The sequence below is a fragment of the Mchenga conophoros genome, linkage group LG7, assembly GCF_057382185.1.
Source record: "Mchenga conophoros isolate Kocher_MC1m ecotype Shallow Benthic linkage group LG7, M_conophoros_male_GT1.1, whole genome shotgun sequence".
NCBI classification, from domain to species: domain Eukaryota; kingdom Metazoa; phylum Chordata; class Actinopteri; order Cichliformes; family Cichlidae; genus Mchenga; species Mchenga conophoros.
In genome coordinates this window covers 36,466,575-36,492,650 of record NC_140532.1, presented here as the reverse complement: position 1 = coordinate 36,492,650, position 26,076 = coordinate 36,466,575, and the positions used below count along the sequence as shown (strand labels likewise).

At 38.5% G+C, this 26,076-nt stretch overlaps 1 protein-coding gene across 1 annotated transcript; it reads right to left on the bottom strand.

Annotated features, from left to right (window-relative positions):
- Window positions 1–46: 46 nt before the first annotated feature.
- Window positions 47–22,884, bottom strand: vsig8a (V-set and immunoglobulin domain containing 8a). Its single transcript, XM_085281198.1, has 7 exons — window positions 22,451–22,884; window positions 18,694–18,869; window positions 16,083–16,287; window positions 14,118–14,270; window positions 13,337–13,459; window positions 10,977–11,118; window positions 47–529 (listed from the first exon to the last, which is right to left on the bottom strand). The coding sequence occupies exons 1-7, from the start codon at window positions 22,551–22,553 to the stop codon at window positions 313–315; spliced, it is 1,119 nt and encodes a 372-aa protein (XP_085137324.1). The 5' UTR covers window positions 22,554–22,884; the 3' UTR covers window positions 47–312.
- Between the last annotated feature and the right edge of the window lie 3,192 nt (window positions 22,885–26,076).

Genomic DNA, 26,076 nt, shown 5'->3' with positions numbered 1-26,076 from the left:
CCACAGTAGAGTGAATTTCTTGAATTAATGCTTTTTTATAGCTACATATTTTGATGATCTGCTTTATGGACATCCACCTAAATGTTGAAGGATACAATCTAATATATCCAAGCCAATCAAATAACAGAACTTCCTTTTACTAAGATTATCTTAAAGCAATCACATTGAACAATGTTATCATAGACTGCTCACAGTGCATAGCTTTGAATTTAGTTAATTAAAGTCTCGGCAGGACTGCCACTATTGCACATTTTCAGTTTCAAGTTTTCAAACTGTCCTGAAACTTCTCTTTAATTGAGCTCGCTCTGAGTGTCACACTGCATATCCATATTTGCTGTTATACTCTGCTGGTGTGTGTTTGACCGGCCTGTGTCCATGGCTGGTGCTGGAAGGAGTGTGGCTGAGTCCCTCATTCAACGACATCACCTCAGTGCCATCAACCGGGCAATAAGTGACCTGTGGGAGCTGACTGGCGCTCTGGCTTGTGTGACGGCTGACGGGGCGGCTGTCAGGAGGTGGCGCGTCCTCCCTGTTTGACATAAAAGTGGAATAGAGGGAGTTAAAGGAGCATCTCTACAGACAGTAAATGCAGAAGCTGGGCAAAAACGGGTGATTATTTGAACTGAAATACTAAAATCTATTTGAAGTTACAGTTTAACATGTTTGGTTTGTTACTGTAATTAGTCCAAAACAGAAGAGAGTTATAAGAGTCCTCTAACTGGCAACAAATAAGCAATCTGGCTTTTACAAAAAATACTGTTTGTAAAATATTTTCTGGCTGTATAGGGGAGGTTCTCTCTGGGTACTCTGACTTCAGAGTGCCTTTCCCCTGCTTGTCCCCTGGAGGACATCTTAGGTCAACTGAACTCCTCCTCCTGCTGTTTAGATGTCCTGCCAACAAGTTTTTTCAAAAAGGTCTCAAAGACTTTAGAGTCAGACCTGTTACAGATCGTCAACTTTTCTTTATTATCAGGTGTGTTTCCAGAATCACTAAAAACTGCTGTAATCAAACCTATACTGAAAAAGGACAATCTTGACAAGACACAAATGAACAACTACAGGCCGATCTCAAATCTCCCGTTTTTAAGTAAGATCATTGAAAAAGCAGTTTCTCAACAGCTCAGTTACTTCTTAAAACAGAATAATTGCTACGATGCCTTCCAGTCAGGTTTTAGACAGAACCACAGCACTGAAACTGCTCTGACCAAAGTGTTTAATGACATATGTCTGAACACAGACAGTGGAAAAATGTCAGTCTTAGTTTTACTGGATCTCAGTGCAGCATTTGATACAGTTGACCACAACATATTACTCAAACGACTGGAGAACTGGACAGGTCTTTCAGGAACTGTACTAAACTGGTTCAAAACATACGTAGAAAACAGGAAATACTTTGTATCAATAGGTAACTTCACATCTGAGCAGACAAGTATCACATGTGGAGTTCCCCAAGGTTCCATCTTGGGACCCCTTCTGTTTAACATCTACATGCTCCCACTGGCACAGATTATAAACAACAACAAAATAAACTATCACAGCTATGCAGATGACACACAAATATATATCACAATGTCACCAGGAGACCGAGGCCCTGTACAGGCTCTTGGTAAATGCATTGAGGAAATCAATGACTGGTTGTGCCACAATTTTCTCCAGCTAAACAAAAACAAAACTGAGGTAATAGTCTTTGGCGCCAAAGAAAAACGATTACAGGTCACCAGAGAACTTCAATCTATACATCTAAAAACCACAAACCAGGCGAGAAATTTGGGTGTAGTGATGGATGCAGACCTAAACTTAGAAAAACACATTAAGACAATAACAAAGTCAGCTTACTATCACCTCAAGAATATATCAAGGATAAAAGATCTGATGTCTCAACAGGACCTGGAAAAACTAGTCCATGCATTCATCTTTAGTAGGCTTGATTACTGTAACAGCATCTTTACAGGTCTACCTAAAAAATCAGTCAGACAACTACAGCTCATTCAGAACTCTGCTGCTCGAGTCCTCACTAAGACCAAAAAAGTGGACCACATCAGTCCAGCTCTGAGGTCCTTACACTGGCTGCCTGTCCGTCAGAGGATAGACTTTAAAGTTCTGATGCTGGCCTATAAAGCTCTGAATGGTTTAGGACCAAAATACATCAATGACCTCCTGACCCAGTATGAACCATCCAGATCCCTCAGGTCATCTGGATCCGGTCTTTTATCAGTTCCCAGAGTCAGAACCAGACACGGAGAAGCTGCATTCAGCTTTTATGCTCCTTATATCTGGAACAAACTCCCAGAAAGCCTCAGATCAGCTGAAACACTCAGTTTATTTAAATCCAGGTTGAAGACTCACCTGTTCTCAGCTGCATTTGAATAAAGCACCAAATCCACACTTTAAGCTTAAATTTCAAAACTTACATTTAACTACTGATTTTATCTACTGTTCTGATTTTATCTGTTTTGATTTTATATACTGTTGTTTGTTTGTTTGTTAATTAGTTAGTTTATTTGCTTGTTTTAATCAATTTTAAATCATGCTTTTTATTTGTTCTTGTTTCTAATGTCTCTGTAAAGCACTTTGAATCTCCTTGTTGTTAAATTGTGCTATACAAATAAACTTGCCTTGCCTTGCCTTGCTTCTTACCCAGCGGCAGCTGATATAGGCTCCAGCCCTCCTGCAACACTGAATTAGAGAATTGGCAGAGAATGAATGGATGCATGGATTGTAGATCCACTTTAACTGCTAAGCTTTCATAGTATGAATCTAGCTTTATTTTCAGGATAAGCTTATTATTTGGGCGAATATGCCCCCATCCAACCAAATTCTCACTAACTTTACGTTCAAAGGAGAAAGCCACTGCATCAAATGAACTTTCAGACATTATTTCCTTCAGAAAGGACCACCTGTGAACAATAATAAAGTCCAAACCAATACTCCACTAGAATCATTAAATACTGGCTTTTTTGCTGGCCCAAAACAAATCAACACAAGTTGTTGGTCTGGCTGTACTTTCAAAACAGATGGATAGAACAGCAAGTGTAGACTTTGGAGCAGTCTGCATATCATAGCTCAAAAACCAACATGGAACGAAAAACTATAGATGTCTATGTTGGAATGTTCTACAGCTTTTGTATTTAACCTTGAAGGCTTTTAACATATCAGAATTGTCATATTCCAATATGTTTAGTATGTCAGTAGTTTTACAAGAGCAAGCACATCGAGCCATAGATTAACCAGCTCCAGTGTAGCAGCAGCTACAAAGAACAAAACACTGCACATGAAGGCTCCTCTCTTATCAGAACAGAACAATAATATTGCCATTGGATTTAGCAAATGCAGTGCTCTGGAAAGGAGGGCTGTTAGCATTATTACTGAACAGTTTTTGTGCTGGGATCCTAAATTGATTTATTTCTATTTGGAAACACTGGCAAGCTCAGTGTGTTGTTTCAGTTTGAAATATCAGCGTTAAAATATATAAGAGGCAATGCTGCAAATACTAGCTTTTTAATCTCCTCAACATTTGTTTAGGCTTATAAGGTTAGTGGCTAAAGTAGTAATGTAACCTACATTACTGTCAGTGGTTTGGGTTATGCTTATTGTGAAGGATATGAACAGTTATATCTCTGCATTCATCAAAAATAAAAGGAATGAAAACATTTTGGAAGAAATAATGGGATAAAAATGTAAAGTGTTTTAGTACAGCCCACTTTAAACACATTGTGGTATTTATGAAAAATAGCAGTCTTATTTTTTAGTTGCCTTCTATATATTTGTTACACACACACACACACACACACACACACACACACACACACACACACACTGGACATACACTATTTACCGAGCAAAATAATGTTTCCCTGTAGGTAAAAGCAGAGATCTTTGTTGTTTTTGCCTGTTTGGAGGCTCTTCCCAGGGGTCCCTACTTTCACAGCAGACCTTGCTTTAACTTTCTCCTCTTCTACTAAAGCATAACATTCACTCTGGTGGTGGTTTCAACCAGCAAACACTGACAACAGCATACAGAAGCATACAATCTCTCCTCGTCAACACTGCCAGCTTCCAAGCTTAGCTACTTTGCATTCTGCATTTATGTAACTTTGAAATACCAGCTGGAATCTGCTTTTCTGTCAAAGAAAACATCCTACACCTATCGAATTCGGAATTTTCTTCTCTCCTGTGCCAGCCAAGGACTCATGTTTTTGTCGGTAAAGGGAATAAACTTATCCTGGTTTAGCAGAAATGGAAAAATTGGGCAAGTTTGGCTCTTGGGTGTGTTGGGTGTAGCATCCTATGAGGGGAAAAAAAACTGCCCTGACCTGAATGTGTACTAGTTTAATTAAACTCTAATTAGTATCTTATTTCCAAGGTATTCCCACACCTACTTTATTCTACTAGTGAAACCATTTCGCTCATAATTTATATAAAGGCTGATTTGAAAACTGTTAACCTGCATACAGAATTAGCTGCAGGTTATTAATGGATTCATACCTATTGTTTTCTTCTGTGCTTCTATTCATTTTCATTCTTCCTGCATAATAATGTATAATTATAATATTTTTTGATGTTTTAAAAAAAAAATCTTTATACAAAGGGTTTGTTTCTTTTTAAAATGACTTCTTTATAGCTGCTGTAATTAATGTAACACTGCTTTACACACTGAAGCCTGGATTATTTCATCTAGGATTATTTATGTTAAGCCTGGATCAAATGAGTCAACTTGGACAGGCTTCAGCCCCCTGCAGGCCGATAAATAGGTTGACGTGTATTTTTGTCAGGTAGATTGACTCCAAATGCATGACGGTTTTGCGTGATATTTGCTTGATGTCTAAATAAGCAACTGTTGCTTTCAAGTTTAAGTCACACTGTTCAATCTACCAATTTCATCCTCAGTTATAGGATCACTGTAGTCATAAGTATCTGTCCAGCAGCAGTGCTCCCAGTGCTTTGATTCAGTGTGAAATGCTACATCTCCCATGTTTTGGCCATGATGGAGAGCTGAGTCACTATTTTAATTGATATGATTCTCCCTGTGACTAATCTGAACTTTTCAAGCTGCTTTCTTTACTTTTTATCCAGAAAACTCAAGTACCCAGTGGATTTGACATTAACTATAGTTGCCATCACTCAAGTTATTAGAGCTTTGCCATTTTCCATCTATTAGCATTTCTCTCTGATGACTTGTTCATGTGAAACGTGTTGAACCTCAGTATGTCACAGATATGGAAAACCGTGTATAAGTATTGTGGCTTGAAGTGCTTCTGTCTCCTGTGCACAACACTGTCCTCCCACACTGACACTGCACTCGTTTCAATGTCTACTTTGAAAGCATGTGGGCTGTTTTCAACTGCATATGAACCACAACTCCAACATTTCTTTCTTTCTTTCTTTTTTTTTGTCTTTTTGGTGAGACAATGTTTATTTGCAACAGGAGAAATCCTTTCAGAGATGTCAGAACATGAGGTCATCTGCAGAACGTTGCCCCTAGAGTAGCACTGCGCTTGGTGTCCCACATGCCCTTTTTAACTAGTTACACAGTTTTCACTGTTCCAGGGGCAGGGGAGAAAACTCCACTAAAAATAATGACCCAGAAATGAACAAATTGGATTTTCTCACATGTGGATTTTTAAACCATGAAAATATTTTCACAAAAAAAGGCTAAAAAACGAGAGGATTCGCAATTTGCAGAGGTCTACTGTAGGTTAAAAAATGTAATTAATGGGAAAATTAGAGGTAGCGACAACAAACAAGATTTGGATTAAAACTTTCAAAACTTGCCCCCATTTCCAACCATACTGTTGAAAACTGTATGGTCTGGCCTACCAGAAGTGACATCAAAGCCTTTTTTGAACATTCCTGCCAAAGTACAAAACCCCCCCCCCCCCCCCCCCCCAAGAAAATGTAACAGGAATTACATAGGTAATAATGTGAAAAAATACATACATCCTGTGCATGGTTGATGTATTTGAAATGTAAACGCGTTAGAAGAGAGTTACCTGTCTTATTTAAACCTCTGACATCAAGGGCATGGTGTTCTCTCTGCTGCTGAGGTATATGGTGTCATCGTGCCAAGATCTGAAGAGCTCTCTAAGGCCTTGCGTAAAGACATTGTTGATGCCTGTGAGTCTTTCATGGGATTTAAAAATAGCTCCAAAGTATTTTAAACAGCAGACATGTTTGACGCAGACCAAAGGCAGCTTTTCTGGAAAGGGACTTTGTACAAACTGTGAAGCATGTTGCTGTTATGATTTGGAGTTGTTCTGTTGCCTCAGGGAACAGACAGCTTGCAGTCATTGATTTAGCCATGAATTCTGCATCATCAAAGACTGCTTAAAGATGATGTGAGGCCATCTGTCCAAAAGCTGGAGCTGGACCTTAGGATAATGATCCAAAACAGGCTAACAAGTCCACCAAGGAAGGTCTTAGAAAGAAGGAATGGAGGGTTATGGAATGGCCGGGTTTAAGTCCAGATTTGAATCCCACTAAAATGTTGTAGACAGGGAAATTAGCGTATCCTTCAATATATTGGACAATATGCTGAGAAAAATCTTAGCAAGCATTTTCCAGGCTGTTGCCTCACAGCAATAAGGTTCTGGGTTTGAATCCACCATCTGGCTGAGGCCTTTCTGTGTGGAGTTCACATTTTTTCCTGTATCTGCACTGGCTCTCTCTGAGTACTCAGGCTTCTTCCCACTATCTAAATACATGCAGTCAATAGGGTTAGATGATTCTAAACAGGAGTATGAATGACACTGAATGGATAAGCAAAAAATGGATGGATGTATTGAACTCCATTCTCTGCATATTTATTTCAATATTTGTGGGACACATTTTATTTTTCTTTAAATAATTTGCTTTTCTTTAAAAGTGCTTTTAGATGGTTTACATGCCAGTGTTTAATACTGCCTTACATTATGCACTTTGAACATCCTCTGCTTTTGAAATCTGCAGAGAGTTACAGAGGATGGCAAAGTTTTACAAAATCTTTTCAAGCCAGTGAAATGATGTATTTGGAGGTAGGATTGACTGACGCTAATAGCGGGGGAAGTTAGCCTTCGGGGCTTTCTACCCGAAAGCCTTTAGGCTATCAGGTAAGATAAAAGCAAAAACAGTAAAGAAATCCAGCAGGTTGTGCAGAAATGGGCCAAACGCACGACTGTCACCCATGAAAACAGTTCTACGTCAAGTTGTGGTTTGTTTTACCCCCCCCCGAATTTGGATTCGCTGAGGTGAAATTGTGAATGAGTGATTCAGAAAGCATTATTTTCATACATGGATTTTACCACCATGGAGTCTGGATCTTACCCCCACTGGAGACCTTGGGATTTGCTGAAGACAATTTTTGTGTTTTGACTGTCCAAACCTTAATGCAATTCTGTGGATTGTATATTACCTACAAAATATAACCTCTAACAGTGGTGATATCTAAAATAACACATATGTTTACATAAACCTTGATCAGACTTTGGGCTAAAATACATCCTTTTGTGTTAGAAAGAATTCACATCTACCAAAATTCCCCTTAAAACTGGCATTCGCAAAGCTGGGCGCAAGCTGGGCCACCTGTCTCAAATATAAGAACAGAAAAGAAGCTGTCACACCACATCTAGTGGACTGTGCCTGATTTTTCTCTCACTCAGTAAAATATCTGTGTGCTTACAGACAAATTGTGTTTGGCATACTGGGGATTTAAACATTATATACACCAGTACTCACTGCTATAACATTTTTTTTCTTTCAATAGCTATCCATTTATGATCTGCCACAAAAAAAAGGCAATCAATGGAATAAAATTTTTCTTTCTAGTCTTTACCCTAAGCTATAATTAGGGTGCAGAAGTCGGTGATCTTATGTACTGATCCTCCATAAAGCAAAGAATATTATTTTAAAAGCTTTTGCTTGAAAAATGCAACCATGTTCCACATGTTTCTCTGTTTTTATTTTAGTAGTAAAACAGTACTTTTAAATCACATTACCTTGCACTTTGTCAGGCTTTCTCTATATCAAATAGGAAGTCTGACATTCCTTCCAAAATTAAAGCTCTCTAAATTATAATTACAAAAGGCTGCAGAACACAATTGAATATGTAGTCCCCTAAGCTACTAAATCACAAATACAAAATTGCAAAAGATTGAGCATTAAAGTTTGCTATTTAAAAAAATAAATAAAAATTTAATGGTGTAGCGTGGAGGATATTTCAAAGACAGATCTGAGAAACTGCTCCAGACACTTGTGGTATCCCCTGCAGTTCTGTATGTTTTAAAAGTTATAAGGTCAGCATGTGTACACCTTAATTTAAGGTGTTGGGAAAAAAAAATCGGCATTGTAGTGATGAATGTGGAGAACAGGAATTGAATCATAACATTTTGCATTGTATGATAACCCGACTGCAAGGTTTAGGATTAATGGTCAACCTCTAACATTGGAGAGGGGAGTGAGACAAGGCTGTGCCTGGTCTCCTCTTCTCTTTGCTATATTTCTGGAGCCACTAGCCCAATATATAAGGCAAAACAGAAAAATCGTGGGTGTTACAATAAATGAGGTGGAACATAAAGTAGCATGCTATGCCGATGATGTTCTCTTATTCCTAAAAACACCTGAGGAGTCTCTGCCGGAGGTAATGAACTGTCTTAAAAACACTGGCCGAATAACAGGATATAAATTGAATCTAAGTAAAACTGAGGCCCTTCCCTACAATTATAGTCCATCTGAAAAGCTCAAACAAGCACATCCACTGAAATGAAACACAGACTCAATTAAATACCTGAAGGTAACACTTACTAAAGATACAAAAAAAACTATATGACAAAAATTACAACCATTTATATCAAAGAGTCAAAGACGACCTTACAAAATGGAATCATATCCCATGTCTGAGCATAAGCTCTAGAATAGAAACCATCAAAATTAATGTTTTACCAAGATGTTTATATTTGTTTCAGACCCTCCCACTCCAGATCAATCAAAAAGATTCTATTGAATGGGATAAAACGATCTCTAGATTTATATGACAAGGGAAATGACCCAGAATACGATACAAAACATTGCAACTGCCCAAAGAGTACGGCGGCTGGGGCCTACCATGTTTAAAAAAATACTATACTTCAGCAATGATCAGGGCAGTGTTGCACTGGTGCGATCCCTCATATGTAGCGGCATGGAAGGAAATTGAATGCAAAACAATAACCAATATGCATATGCAGGCAGTTCTAGCAGATAGAAATCTACAGGACTCCATTTCCAAAATAAGAAATCCTTGGGTAAAGGCCACGCTAGGGGTTTGGAAAATGGTGGTAAAGGAAAATAAGCTGGAGAAGGATATAAAAATATTAAAATGGTGTGCATATGATTCGGAATTCACACCAAATCAAATAGACCCTAGTTTTAAAAACTGGATAGATAAAGGAATTACATCGATATGTGATATTGTAAAGGAAGATGAAATTATGAGTTTCCAAACTTTAAAGCAAACGTTTCATTTAGAAAACCAAGATCACTATAGATACTTACAGTTAAGAAAGTTCTATACTCGAAACATTAAAAACCAAATAGCCAGCGAGGGCATTTATCCAACTCTTTGTAAATGCTTATAAGTCCGATATTAAGAAAGGTGTAATCTCACAAATATACAAAAGTCCTCATGATCTCAGCAATTATTCAACAAAGTATATAAAGGAAAGATAGAAGAAAGATGGAGGTCTGGCAATTACAGAAGAGGAATGCCAAAACATTTGTTCTTTATATTGGAAAAGTACAAAATCACATATGTGGAAGGAATTATGATGATGGAAGTTGTGAATGTTGGAGAAACTGTGGCTACGAAACAGCACACCACTATCATATATTTTGGGATTGTAAGAATATTAAGAACTACTGGAGAGAAGTCCATAAAGTGATGCAAAACATATTTAGTACATATTTACCCTTTGATTTCAACTCCATATTTTTAGGGTATGTACCCTCAGACATAAAGGGTATAGATAAATACTTACTTGGTGTGCTGCTAGCTGCAAGTAAAAAGGCACTGACCAAAAGGTGGCTAACACAGGATCCAGCAACATTAAATAGCTGGACTGATGTAACTTTGATGTAACTTTTGAGATTTATAAGATGGAAAAGATTGCTTTTTTAGTGAATTTTGAGTATGAGAAATTTGTAAAACACTGGGGAAAATGGCTCCGCTATATATGAGTTCTATAAGGCCTGATATCGCTGATATTCATCATTGAAGGAATGGTTGTTTAAATGTTTGTTTATTTTGTTTGTTTTCTATAATAACATGTACTAATGCTATGTCACCATCTGCTACTGAGTGTGTTGGCTTTTCAATTGCCATGTCTCTGGATGTATATAGTTACAAACTGTATCTATCCGTACACATGTTTCTTTGTTTGTGTGTTGTGTTCTGTTTGTTCCTTTTCTTTCTCTTGTTTTCATATCTGCGTGAAGGAAAAGTACTTGAAGTGATGGCGGTCATCCAGACTACTGTCTATGAGTCTTAGAACAAAGGAAGCCATCAAATACTGTACATTTTATTTTATGCATAACTTCGATAAACACTTAAATTACAAAAAAAAGAATCATAACATTTTTTTTTTTTTAAAAAAGCTCTGGTGCAGAAGAGATATGTTACCACATGGAGTGTCATGTCATTTTCCCCCCCTATACTTTTGTTGTATTTGCATGTTTCCTGTTTGGTTTTAATTGATATCTGGGATTTATATTCTATTCTTATCTGAATGGCTTTGATGTGTGTTGTTTAATATCTTACAGTTTAATTGCCTCTCTGCCTGTTAAAGCTCTGCCGTTGGTGTCATGGTTTTGATTTAAAAAAAAAAAAAAAACGTACATCACACAATGTACTATCCAAATGTTCACAGCACGCCGGTAAAATTCAGCACTAATAGAAGCTGAAGTTTAGGAAAGTAAGTTATCTGCCCATCATCATCATCTTAAAATGCACTGCTGCATCTGCACTGTACCTGATGTCATTGGAAAATTCCTTCTCATAGCGACGTCTGCTGCTCAACTTCCAGTACAGAAGCACAACAAAGACCAGGAAGATAAAGATGAGGAGCAGGGAACCAACAATGGTGCCAACTATCACAGCAGCTCTGTTTGGAGCTGCAAAATAAGTATGAAAAACATTAAATTATTCATCCTGAAGTTCTGTTTTAACATCTTGTTTCAAAGAAATAAAAGTATAAAAACTGTAATTTCTAAACAGTTAATTGTCATACTTTTGTTAAACCCCTTTCCAAGCGGAAAGTCTACAGTTCAGTCACATCTTGATTGATTTGAACTGTGCCTCTGTACACCAGAGGCTAAACTGTGATGTTATCCAATTACTTATGGGCCTCACTCTGTCTGTGTCTGTCTGTACTTGAAAATGGTTTATGAATTTCTGATTTTCTTGAGTAAATGGTTTGAACTTGCATATCACTCCTGCTCTACAAAATGCTTTCCAACACATCTCTCCTTTCACACACTAACACATGCAAAGTGCTTGGCTGATATACTTGATATACTCATGAGAAGCTTTTTCAAGTAAATTAACTTACAGCCATCGCTCACCTGTTATAAACATGGCAATCCCTTGGGTTTCCAGCAGAATATTGCTGACTCTGTTTAACTGTAGCAGTATTTTAGCATAGCTAAGAAAAAGTCAAGTCAAATTATTATTCTAAACACAGAAGGGCTCTCTCTCTGTGGCAAATAATGGATAAGCGGAAGGTTTCTAAGGTGACGGTGCATGGTACTCAAGAATCCTTTGCAGAAAGTGCAACAGTTGTATTCAAAGCATGATCAGGCACACCGAAAGTAAGCACACCATCCAAAGATCAATACATTAAGTAGCAGTCCACCTCTCAGGAGGAGAAACAACTCCTGGTGTGGGATGAAATATATCCGGATTTTATGGTGGATGCTTGAGATTTGTAGTGTTAGCAGACAGGTGTGTGAAAGGAGACAAACAGGGGAAAGAATGATACTGCAGTGTATCAAGCTCACAGTGAATGATAGTAGGGTGATTTTACTTTCACCCTGACCAAGAAGAAGTACCACTCCAGTTTTCATAGAGATATGCTACGTGGCATGCATCAGCCTGTGGTTGGCACTCTTTGTGGAGAAGGATTCATATTGCAGCAGGACAATGGGCCCAAAACACCTCAAAGCCATATCATGGATGTTTCATTATTGCACACTGAAACATTGTCAGATCATGCTGGGACATCAATGCCTGTCAGATTTTGAGTGCTGTTATCAGATCAGGAAATTTTTGATCTCAAGTTTACTGGAGAACACGGTTGTGCTTTAAATTATATCCCCATTGCCAATAGTCCAATGAAAACTACACGTAGGTTTCCTGAGACTTGGATGTAAAAGCATGAATGTATAATAATATATTTCCTGGCAGTTAAAAACTGCTAGTTTTATACTGTTTCTACCTGCATTTATTCCATAATATGCCACTAATTATGCTGCAAATCCTTGGTTGAGGGCCACGAGCCTAAGGGTTGACACTTCTTGTGTAGGACAGAAGCCTGCACTTGGAATAAAAATGAATGACTATGAATGATTCACTGCTCGAAGCTTAACATCTAAGCACTTATTCAAGGGGCTCTGGACCTGACGAGATGCATTGGGGCCTGCTCCAAAGATCACAAGGCCCAAAGAGAAACTCGTGCTATGGATCCAACGGATGCAGATGGTTGTGTGAGTCTTAAACTAAATGATGATCTCATCTGTACTGGCAGGCTGTAACACAGACTGTACTTCCCACTGGTGCACTCACTGTCAACAGATTCATTGCCTGTGAGACTGCTCTGCTACACCCCTCATATCTGTCTTGTTTAGATGTATTACTGTACATAGATTGCCCTCATTTAAGGCATCTCACTTAAAATTGGTTAGCGTTTCTGCTTGTATTTAATTAGTCCACATATTTTTTTTGACATAGCTTTTGCTTTGTTTCATCTGCATTGTAGAAAGCCAACAGGGTCTGCAGACCTGCTGGCAGCAGAATTATCATAACTTTACACTTGTGTGATTTAACACCAGAAAAAGTTAGCGATGAAAAACAGAAGGCTAAAACTTTCAGCGAATAAATGTTTTTCTTCTCACGGAAAGCGTCCCTCTCCCATCATCGTTAGACAGCATAAAAGGAACGTCACACTAATGTTACAGTGTGTGAAAAGCACAGCAAAGAGGAGATTTTGGCACAGCTACAAAGAGAGGAGATTTAAGAGGATGAACTCGAACATCCACGTCTTTCATGATCTGATGTGTGCGTCATCCGTCATGCATGTGAACACAAGCAGTCTGTGTGAGCGTGCTTTCTTACGTTTGTTGGCTTTCAGGTTCAGCGTGCAGCTTTCTACTCCAACAGCATTGTTTGCTTCACAAAGGTAGATCCCTGCAAAGCTCTCTGAGTGGTTGCTGATTTTCAGCTCTCCGGTCACACTGTCTGGGAAAATGAGCACGTGCCAACAAGCATAGATTAATTCAGGGTATACATACTGTACATTATAAGGCGCTCAAATGAAAATTGATCAAACTGCCATCTCTACATGAAAAAACTAAAAACATGAAGCTCATTAGTATGGAGGTTTGGAGCAGATATTCATTACGTATGCATGCAAGCAGTGTGTTTGTTGTTCCCTGCTTATATAAGGCACTGATCAATGTAGTTTGCAGTAAATATGTTTGGGAAGAACAAGGAAATGTTTCTAGTTGTAGAGTGAGAACTAATGTGGAGAAATGCAAGTAACATGGTAAAATGCTACCATTATAATAGTCTTGCTTTAAAAACTTCAGGGTTTATGTTATTATCAAATATTGCCACCCAGGAGTTTTGCCATGTAAGCAATCAATGAAAAAAAATGTATTTTTTTTGGAAAAAAGGTGACAAAGTTAGCAAATAATAGACGCTCACAAAGAAAATGATTTTCATTGAGTTTTTGCTCACACAGCATCAAATGATACAGTGCCTCAGTCCCAAGGCACCCACCCCCCACCCCTCCAAACCTCCAACACACGCATATACACATACATAGACTCTCGAGCATGCACGTATTCTCTTTGATGTGCAGTATCATTGTGACATCAGCAGAGGTCACACTTACTCTGTGCGGCTCCATCAGCGATCGAGCCAGCTCTTTCTCTCCTCCATGTGTATTTTAAAGGAGTGGAGCCTTTTGCAGACTCGCAGTGCAGAGACACAGGATTGCCAATCAGTTCCCCTCCCTCCACCCAGCACTTAGGTACAGACGGCTTCGCTGAAATCATACAACAAATGGATAATTTTCCATTGCCATTTCCATTCTAATTCTTTCCCCTTCAAAGGAAAGGGAAAAGAAAAAGAAATAAAACAGCACAGCTTTATAGCTTTAGGATGAAAAAGGGGGAACCTTTTTGACTGAGTTTTGCTACATATACAAACAATACAGAGGGTTTTCTTGTTTTTGTTTTCCAACTCAGATATGCTATAAAATCTATGGATCACCCCAAAAAAGCACATCTCCAAGACAAATTAATGTTTCAAATCCTTATGGAGTTAAAGCTTGATGGCTAATGATGGCAAGGCTGAACAATTTAGACACCAATGCCATCTTGTTGTGAAGAGATGTGAGAGGGTCGAAATTGCTACCCATTAGGGTGAGACTGAAAATGTTACACAATACTCTGAGCATGTTGCACATTTGCACAATTTAGATAGTGAAAGAAGATTTACAAAAATCTGTCCCCCAATTTCTCCAGATATTTTTTTTTTCAAACGACTTATGCTATACACGATCGCACAAGGAGTCTAATCTATAAAATGAATTGCTGGCTCTCAGGACTGCCTTGTGTTGCTGTCAGCAAGAAAATAGCTATGGGTTATCTACTGACATATAAGAGTGTGGTATGGATATTTATTTAACAATGTGTATGTTTCATTGAGGAGGGAGGTGATGTTATCTCGAATTTTAGAACACTTAAATGCTTCTTGGAAAATATTGGAGAAATAACTCAGGCTGTGGTAGATATAGGTGGGTAATTTGGTCCCAGGTTGGATAGATTATGTTCTTCAGGTCATTTTAAACCCAAAAAATGTTTTATTAAATTGAAACATTACTGCAAAACAATAATGATGTTATTTCCTTCCTATCCCGAGACCTAGCTGCGAGATTGCTTGCAAACTTGTATTTTTTGAAGAATGTTTCATCACTACAGTTGTACAATACGGTGTACACTCTCAGTTTAGACTTTTGGATGTAGGTTCTAAAGGACTTCTGAGGGAGTTGGACTGCATCAATTACCTGCTCCATTATGAGACACATTATTTAATACCATACTCAACTGTAAGTCTGGCAGCGAGGTGACTGTCCTCCACCGCAGTTACTGCTCAGTCTTCAAAATAGATGAGATTGACTAAGTAAGTTCCTTTTCCCAACTGGCAAACTTTAAGATTCAGTACACTGACAAATGGCTCTTAGTGAAGTGTCATTAGTTTTAGACAAAGCCATCTTCCTTCAGTTCATTCATTTCCATTTGTAAAATTGCAAACACACCGGCCTATTCGCAGCAAACTCCATCTACTGATGAAGACTGATGTCCAGAGAAAGCTAGTAAGTGAACCTTCATTTCAGATTGTGTAATTCAATCATGCAAGTATTCACTATCCCGCAATTGATTACTGGACTCTAAAAAATGATGAGTTCTAAGCGATCGGTTTTGTAATGCGTTATAAAAAGGAGTAAAATGCATGTTCTAACAAAGCAGGGAAACTTTATTGCAGATTAAATGGTTGAAGCACTAGATCAAATCGGCCCATTTAACACAAATTTAGGGACTCACTTGTCATCAGATGAATAATTTTTTCTTACTACTACTTCTTTTGGTTGCTCCCTTTAGGGGGTCACCGCAGAGGATCACCTGCCTCTGTTGCACCATATCACTAGCATTCTCCATCCTCAATCACACTATGACATGACAAGTCTTAAATAGAAAAGGTGCCTCCTGAAGTACTAAACACCAAGAACACTGCATTTTGGAAAGGTGATGGACATAAATAATGCAGCGAGACGCAACCTAAAGCCTGGTCTTACCCATTACCACCAGTGACATCTTGTGCATGTCCACTCCAGGTGCTTTCTTCACTTTACATTGGTAGGTAGCGGTGTGAGCAGGTGACAGCAGAGCAATCGACAGTGAAGCGTCACCCATCGAGGGATCACCAGCAGCAAAGCTGAGCTCTTTTTCAAATGCATGGTTACCAAAGAAGTACTTAGTGCCACTGGTATAGGATACAAGCTGATGGAAAAAATAAAGACAAATATAAGCGTAATTCAGCAATTGACTGAAATGGTGTTAATGTTACATGCAGTCTTCTTAAATTAAATGTACCATGAGTGGTTGGTTGAATTACCACCAAATCTGGGCCTCAGAGGGTCTCTAAAAATCTCTTTTAGTTCAGTGTTTTACTTTTAAAGCACGTTTACTGTGGCTCAGTTTCACAACACTCATCAGTCTCATTTCCAGCAACAGCAGGGAGCAGCAAAAAAAAAAACAAAAAAAACCTGCCAAGCACCAAAAGGCATAATAACTAGTTAGTAAGAAATGGAAATGCAGTTAGATTTTTTTCCTCATTTAACCAAGAACCAAGTGTAGTGTATCTGCACATCATCAAAAAGAGAAACAACTCAAAATTAATGCTTTCAGGTTTTGGTTTTATATGGATGACAGGATTTTTCCCATTTGCAAGAAAAATTGTTTGATCACACATGAACATATCTATATACACTTTTTGGTCAGATATTAGAGTTGTGTGCTCATTAGCTGGTTGTAAGTTCTTTACAGAGGACCTATTGTTTGTTCCTTATTTTCAGATGTTTCCTTTTTTTTCACTAAACATGGCAAAAGTGATGAGGTCACTGAGTAAAAGTACCCTCTATAAGACACACACACAAAAGTCATGCAATATGTGCTCCACATTTTTTCTACTCTTGGCTATGTATGATGTCAGTCAAAAAAGATATCCATCATTTCAGTCACAGTTCTAGATCCAGCTCCATCTGCCAGCTGTTCAAACCTTTGTCAGGCAGTCAGAAGAAAGCTGGCAAAAAGGAAGAATGAGCTCAAAGAGACAGAAACTAAAACTGCTTTTTTTAGACAGAACTAAAATCAGTACCAAAGCCCAGAAGAGGATAAATGATGATTATTTTGAACTGTGAATTATGCAAAAACCACCCCCTAGTAAAGAACAAGAATAAAGAGATGAAGCTGGAAATGTGCATAAATAGGTCTACTAGTTTACAATTAGGAGCAAAGCCTCTACTACTTTATACGTTAAACTACAATATATCACATTCAATTTTGACTTAGACCACAATTTTACAATGTGTTTAATATTGGTACATTATACATAGTAGATCTAGTCAATCGTTGCATCGACTTTGCATAGGGAGAGATGAAAGGGGGAAAAAACGTTCTCCCGAGTCTTAAACACTAATGACTTGTTTAATTTAAAAGGCAAATGGGATAAACAACTAATTCCTGTGAAATTAAAAGGTAGTGAGAGTTCATCAACTCTCCAGTCTCCTTGAACGAACATTAGTTTAGACTGTGCACCACATGAGATTTAGAATAGAAAAAGACGATGTGAAATCCGAATAGATTAAAAGATTTAGGGATTGTTTTGCGAAGTGGTTTTTTTGACACCTAATTAGGGGTGCATGCAGTTTGTGGTGAATAGAGTGATTAATGACAAAAGGCTACCAAAAGGGATGGTGTACAAGATGGTAGTTAACACAGCTCTCCTATGTGGATCAGAGATGGTGACAGCCGAGTTAAAGATTGCAAAGATTTGCATTGGGGCTGAAAATGATAAGCAGGATTAAGAGCGAGTATATCAGAGCAACAGCTCAGGTGAGATTGACAGATGCGGGACGGAGTAAGAGAGGCAAGATTGAGCTGGTTTGGAAATGTGAAGAGGAACGAGACCCGGTATGCTGGGATAAGCATGTTGAAGCGGGAGCTGTCATGTGACAGGAAAAGAAAAAGGCCAAAGAGGAGGTTTATGGGTGTGGTGAGAGAAGATTTGCAAGTGGCTGGTAAGGTTGTAGAGGGCAGGAAGAGATTCAAACAGATGATCTGCTGTGGTGATGAGTAACAGGAACAGCAACATTAATAAGCTCGCTTAGCTGTATTCAGAACCTTTGTTTGAGTATGGTGAGAGATGTTGAACTCTTTCATTTCATGGACCTTCGTGTTCAAATCATTTGCTAACAATTTCAGATGCTATTATTGGAAATGCATTTGTGACTTACTAATAATTTAATGGGAAAATGGAGACAACATTCAATGTGCTTCAGTGAAGGGCATGCCAGTCTTTTTTATTGAGTGCTACAGCCGGTCAGATTGACATGCGAAAATATAGGCATGACTCAACTTTAACATGAAAGAAAATCTGAAAGAGTTAACGAATAATAAGCAAACAGTGGAACTATTTAACTGTAGATTTTTTTAACTGGAACAATCTGTCCCAAAGAACATATTCTCAAAAATACCTGGTACATAGACCCAAAATATTACCAAATGTTTCCAAACATTTGAAATGGCATAAAATAACTAAACTTCTGAATACTGCAATTTAATAAATTCATCCTGTATGCATTTTATAGATAGCATTGTCTGGGTCGATCTCACATTACTTCTTACCATTTGATCTTTCTGTGTGGTGTCTGGACTGATCACAGACCATTCAATGTCAAGTTCCCCAGTGTCACGAGGGCTTGGTTTGTAGCTGCATCCCAAGGTCACACTCTCTCCCTCTGCCTTACGGATGGTCTGTGGGCCCTTGGATGTCACCTGCAAGCCTTGCGTGTATCCCAGATCTTAAAACATTCAGAACACTTGCGTCAAAGGAATGCAAACATTAAATAAACATCATAAGGTAGTGCATTAGACGATAGAGCTTTCTGAATCCCCCCCCCCAAAAAAATCTCTGATTACTCAATTTACTGAAATAAATCTTCTCTCCTCCTATACAGTCACAGTTGGAATGTAGCAGACAATACACTACCAATCCCATAATGCACAGGTCACATCACATACTCAGGCATCAATGCCTTCCTTTGGCTGTCAATGCTGGTTGGACTCAGTTTCACTCCACTACTTAAAATAATAAATGATGACCTTGAGCATTGGATCAATCTACCACTATTCATCACAGGCTGAATTCCAATTGTTAAAACATCAATATCTTCTAAAAATAAATTATATTCAGTTATCTCAACTCGTCCTGCTGCCAACCGTATAATTCCTAAATACTACAAGAAAAACAAGACAACAAGAATTAAAAGACAACAAGAATTAAACAGACAACCCCCCCCCCCCCCCCCAAAAAAAAAACAACCAAAAAACAAAAAACAAAAACGCAAAACAATCAAACAAAAACAAAAGAGGACAAGAAGCACTATGTTTTTAATCATTTTCATCATGGAGACGTCTTAAATCATCAGATAAGTCAGAGATCAAAGAGTCTGTAAAGACATCTTAGTTTCAGATCAATCATGCTCCCGTCAGACACCCAAACAGCATTGTTTCAAAACATTAACAGCAACAATAACTGACAGGTTGCACCATCTATTTCTACTCTAACATTTGATGTACACTGTATGGAAAATGTATCACACATCTGCAACATATTTCTCAAATTAATATCCTGCTCTCATTCTCCTACTTCATCAAGAGGCAATGGCATGAGAAGCAGACATTTTCTGGAATATCTGCAACTCAAATCATCCATCCAGTCAAAACTTAATTTTGCAGTTATCGTCCCGGATCTTGCTTCTGCATCTTGAGAACTAATAAACATCTGTTCCTCAAAAAAAAACACAAAAAACCCCTAAAAACTAAATGAGAACTGAGCTTCATCATCATCATCATCATCATCAGGTGCCAACTTGTGGAATCAAACACCAAGTACTTCACAGAACTCACTTGAAAAAAAAAAGGTTATATCTAGATTCATATCAGAAATATTACCATATTGTGTACAAAATATGCTAGTTAGCTCTGATCACCCTACTTCATTCTGTGCAGCAGCTACACAACTTTGGAAAGACACCAGGTCACTCTCTGTCTTTCAAGGCTGCCACTACTCCCCATCCCTCCACCTGCCCAAGAGACATATTAACAATTTTAACAGGGAAAAAAAACAATGCAGAACATCTATATTTGACAATCTAGAACAAAACTTACATACTACATCCTCTATCCATCTCCTGTGGAATCTTTGCAACAAACCCTATTCTTAGTAATATCTACATTCCCAAAGGTTTACATAGATATGTTTACATATTCTTATTATTTTATCATCTCGTGTATCAACTGTATTTGATTGATTTCTCATCAGAGCCTCCTCCATGTCTATTGTTTTGCAATAAATAAAGAATTAAGAAATTTCGGCTAGCTGTTTAATTACAGCCGTGCCAGTTGTAAGTAAAAATAAATTAATTACACACATACTGATTCTAATCTAATCCTTATTTTTGTTGTCAGTGATAAATATCCTATTTTCACACTTACTGGGCCACAGTTTACAGTCTCCACATCTAATGATTCAGGATATTTTGTTAAAGGAAGGCTGAGTACGAAAACATAATTGTTTTAGCCAAATATCACAAAGGGATATGAAAAGCACTTGGACAAATTAAATTAAGAAATATTTAAGACTGGTTACATTTTTTTTTAAAGCAGCCCTCCAGAAGAAAAATGAGATTCAGAGAATAAGTAACTCTATGCTGTTCTTGGCAAAACTAATCTCAAAGAGCTTTGCATCATTGTATTGGCTCTGTCACAAGGCCAGCATTTTCAAGCTCAACAAGAAAAACTGGCTTTTGTGGTATGCAAACATTTTGAATTAGCTGCAAAAGGTGAAAACAAACAAACAAACAAAAACCCGCAAAAAAACCCCCCTTTTTCTAGATGAAATCCCAAAAATTTATCTGTGATTTTATCTAGAATCTGTAGTCTATTTATGTTTGTTTCCTGGCAACTTAAATGGACTTTGCTTTTAATCATAGTCCACAAATATTCAATAGGGTTAAGGTCGGGGCTTTGGCAAAGCTGTTCCAGAAGCTTGATTTCAGCCTGCTTTATCCATTTCAAAATCAGTTTTGATGTGTGTGTGGGAACATTGTCATGCTTCTGTCGAAGTTTCAATCATCTGTTGATTTGAGTTGAAGAATCTGAAGATGGTTATTTTTCATTACTCCATCCCCTTTCTGTATTGTATGGCACTGGCAGCAAAACAGCCCAAGAGCATGATGCAGCATGCTTGACAGCTGGTATAGTGTTTTTAGGTTTAAAAGCCCCACCTTTACTCCTTCAAACACACCTTATCATTCTGGCCAAATGACAGTGGCGTTCCAGCAGCTTCCAGTTCATGCTGCGTCACCCCTGGATGACACACTTGTATACCTCGTACTTATGTACAATTGTTTGAACTGATGATCCTGGAATCTGTAATTGTTTAGAAATGTCTCCAAGAGACCTTCCAAATTTCTGTAAATTCAGATCTTAATTGAGTTCCTTGGACTTTCTCATAATTCATGATATTTGTCAGTCCAATGAGTGATGCCAAACATGTTTTATGTAGGCAAAGAGAAACCACCAGTCATTGTCAATAATGATCACTACTGAGAAGTTAGTAGGGCTTGGCCTTGCTAGTTAAAGTACACTTTAGAGCCTTCAGCACCACTTAATAAAAGATTTAAGTGAATGTATGAATATATTTGACCCTGTATGTGTATGTTTGACCCTGTGTGGGCTACAGAAATCCCCCCCCCCCTCAACACAAATTCTTAAAGGTGCATGCTATATAATCATTACAACCCAGAAATAGAAGAGTTCAAATAAATCATTAAAAAGCCAAAACAAATTACCATGATATTCATACCCATAATGAGTGTATGTGAACTTCTGACCACAAGTGTAAGTGCTTAGTGGGAAAAAGTACATAAACTACATTTCAGATAATTCTGTTTGTCTATAGTAAAATAAAATAAACTTTAAATATACTTCTCAGTCAAAATAAGAAGAGCTGCCCAGTATAAGAGCCGCACCCTAAAAAAGGAAAAACACACACACACACACACACACACACACACACACACAAACGTTGCACATATGTGAGTCCCAGGAACATTAGGGAGTCAACAATCATCTCCAAACGTAATCTCTGATTGGACAGCCCGGGCGCCATGGTAACATGGAAAACTAACACCACTGAGCTCTATGTCTCAGCAGACTTCAATAGAGAATAGATGTGAAGGTCTCAATTACTGTCCATAAAAATATGCCTTACTTAATGTTAGTTTTTCTAAAACAGTATTATGCAGTAGATAAATACACCATATTTACCATTTATACATGCATAGGTAGATTCATGTAATTCAGTCTGTGTACTTACCTGGGCTCAAGAAAACTGCAGCCCATAACAAGAACACAGAGAGCCAGGGCGGGCAGCTGAGGTAAAATCCTGTTCTCAACTGAGAGCGGCTTAGTTTAAACATACTGTTCCTTTTTAAAATAGTCGCTAGTAGCTGGTCAAAATAATGAGTACAGTGTCCTCAAATATATAGTTTATACGTCACATGTAAAAAAAAAAAATTAAGTATTCATATAGATACTTTATACTGATATTACCTGAATGGAGGTGCTACACACACACACGCATCTATCTGTGGAATACAAAGGAACAACAGCAGTGTGATACCTGCTGCTCTTGCTTTAATGTGAGCTCCTCCTGTAGCCCTTTCTTATTACCATAAAGCTTTCTGATTGGATAGTGACCACTTTAACAAAAGGTTACCTTGATATTGCTATTCAGCTGTTAATATTGCTTTCAACACCCTCCATTCTTCCTTTGGTAATCACAAGTTAATGAATACAAATTATGTACAATTTTAGAAAACCAATCAAAATGTGCTTGAGGAAATCAGTGTCCAGGCAGCTGAATAACAATGCAATACAATCTCTCTGTAAACAAGGGAAACTGAAGGAGCAAACAATGGCTGGGAAACTCAGGGTGCTAATTTGAAGAGAGCTGAACTCCACTGAAAGCAAATCACCTGCCACAAATTGCTGCTTTGTCTACAATAAGCTTTGTGTGTTTTTTGTCCAAGTTGTCTGTCTCTGTTCACTCTCCTATTACCCATTAAAATGTGTTTTTATTGATTTTTTTGGTTTGTTTTTATACCCCCCCACCTCACCACCACCACCACCCAAAAAAGAACTTCCTGGAAACACACAATTACTGTACACCTTATTTATTGTATACACTACCTAAACACCTACCATTTGTCAAATGTCCATGGTTTCAAATGAAAAGCTATTAAAAAAAGAGTACATGACGTCTAAAGTGATGAAAAACTGTTTTTTATTATTTGCTTTCTTTTTTCTTTCCTTAAAAAAACCCTGCAAAGCTCACGTGTCTGCTACAAGAAAAGGTGGGGTACTCTTCAGCAGACACATGAAGAAAACACATTAGAGGCAGAGGATAAAGTGCTTTATGTGAACTGTACTATACCCTCGAAGGACCTGGCGTCCACATATGTGGACATCACATTTTGGGTTGTCTAGACCAAAATATTAAATGTTGCTTTACAAGGCCCTGATATCCACTTACGAGCACATTATACTGCTACTGTTCTGTCGAAATTTAAAATCAATGTCCACATATGTGGATCTCATTTTTCTCAGAAACAAAAATGAGGTAAAAAAAAAAAAAATAATCAGGCAATTCTTTGTTTTGGTCCCAATCAGCCCAAATAGCAAAGAGAAATTACAAATACATGCCATGAAAGAGTTCAGGTCTTAGGGGGACACATATATAACATTTCTTTAAAATGTATATATGATTTTCTTTCAGCTATTTTAAATGCTCTGTGCCTGTTTTAAAAAGTCATTTTATCCATGGCCACTATTCGATAAAGCACACTATGAGAAAAAGCATCTAAAGCCCAGCTTACCTTCTCTTTGACCTTGCACACCCACTCATTTCAAACTTTGAAAATGCACTGTAAAGTTTTCTGAGTAACTGCTTTAAAAAAGGAATTACTTGTCTAGAAATAGGTTGGATTTTGTGGGAAGAAATTACATTTAAGGGCTTTAAAAGCATGAAACTGTCACTGCTCCCCTTTTCTAAATTACTTTAATGTGAACCTTTTACGAAACCTGTTCAGGACTTCCTCTGGAATCTACCTGGACACAATGAAGTTAGATTAGATTCAGCATTGCATATCACTCAGTAAGTACCAGTATGATAATATGCTATTTATGCAGAATAGTTTCCAGATAGATACAGAGCAGTTCCCTAGTACACCGTTATTTGGTTGGTGAGATGTTGCATTGGTACTGCTGCAATAGAAATTACTGGAAATTTAATCTGACTGATGGTTTTGATTGGTAGGGTACAGTTCACTGGACACTTAAACATGTAAAGTTTAAAAGGAAATGATAAGGTCTATGAGATATTAATGTCTAAATCTCTACAAAAAGTTGTAGAAAATGTTTGCAATAAGTTGCACAAAATTTGCATCCTCACTAGTCTTCCTATATTATTCCGTAGAAACCTTTGTCATCATCTGACCAAATCCTTATGAAATAGTGTTTATCTACAAGCCCACCACAAGAGCTGTACAGTGTCATCAGCTATTCAACAGCTGCTATTTAGCAGCTAAGTGAAATTGGTTGCAATGAGGATGCCCAATCAAAAACCTTGTGATTGCTTTGGTGGTTAGCTGTAGGTAGCCTATAGTTTGGATGGAAGAATCCAACTCATCTGTAAATACTTAAGGAACATGTAAGGAGAGATCATTTGAAAGAATTGAACATGATTGGAGAAAATTGCGACAACTGTGAGGGTTGTGGACCCTCAATCCCTTCCTCAAGGCCGATAAGGCGGACATTGCAGTGTCTGTTTCTCGACTCCATGTCCGATAACTTAGCCTTCAGCTTTTCATTAGTGACCTGTAGTGTCTCACAGGTATCCTCCACTTTAGCAAGGCGCTGGTCGAGCGTTTTGGCGCTTTCCTCCAAAGATTCTAGGCGCTCACCATGGTTGTCCGATGCCTTCTGTAGTCCGTCCAGCTTTTTATTCACATCGTCAAAAAAGCTGACTTTTAGTTCCACCAGTAAAGCCGAATGGTGCTCCACTAGCAGTGCTGTTATTCGCAGGAACGCTAGCAGCCACGCATTCGGTTGTTTTGCCATTCGACTTCGCATGTTTAGGCGACATGGCAGGGCATCAAATGTTCCGACGGCTTCACCAAACCATCAAGATGGCGGCGCGGCAGTAGCACGCAGCGGCCACTCCGGAGCCAAAACTGGTGCTGCATTGTTTATTGTTTACGTTTTTGTGTGTAGCGTGCTTATTTTGCACTATGTATGGATAACGTCGCAACTGGTGTCGGTGTTCGTGCATACAACAGCCAGACACTTTTCAACCTAAATAACCTAGTTGACGACATCCAGGAGGGGCTGCGGGAAACGCTGCGTGAACTCGGCTTGCTCCGCGAACCAGGCCTCGAAGCCTCGGCGTTGCCTGATGCCGGCGGACGGAGGTGGAGACATCGGAAGCGTTGCGCGAGGAAGCGGAAGCACGGCAAGCGGGCGGGAGTCTGTGCTAGGCTAAAAACAAACCCTAGCCGGCCGGCTCTACCGTCCATCATCTTATCCAACGTCTGCTCCCTGGATAACAAACTGGATTACATCCGACTCCAGCAGGCCACACAGCGTGAGATTAGAGACTGCTGTGTCTTTGTTTTCACGGAAACATGGCTCAGCGAAAGAGTACCGGACGCCGCTATTCAGCTAAATGGGCTGGCCTCGTTTCGCGCCGACAGAAATGCAGCTCTGTGCGGTAAGACTCGCGGTGGCGGCTTGTGTGTTTACATCAACGAGAAATGGTGCAAGAACTCTGTGCTAGTCTCTAGTTATTGCTCATCGCTGGTGGAGTTTGTGACTGTTAGATGCAGACCTTTTTACTTACCACGGGAATTCACCACTGTTTTCATTATCGGAGTGTACATTCCA

Bases quoted from the DNA above. Each gene is read 5' to 3' on its own strand.
- vsig8a (XM_085281198.1), bottom strand. From the start codon at position 22,553: ATGTTTAAACTAAGCCGCTCTCAGTTGAGAACAGGATTTTACCTCAGC. The intron at 18,870-22,450 runs GTAAGTACACAG...GAATGTTTTAAG, and splicing joins TGCAGTTTTCTTGAGCCCAG to ATCTGGGATACACGCAAGGC. The intron at 11,119-13,336 runs GTAAGAAAGCAC...CTTATTTTGCAG, and splicing joins GAACCTGAAAGCCAACAAAC to CTCCAAACAGAGCTGCTGTG.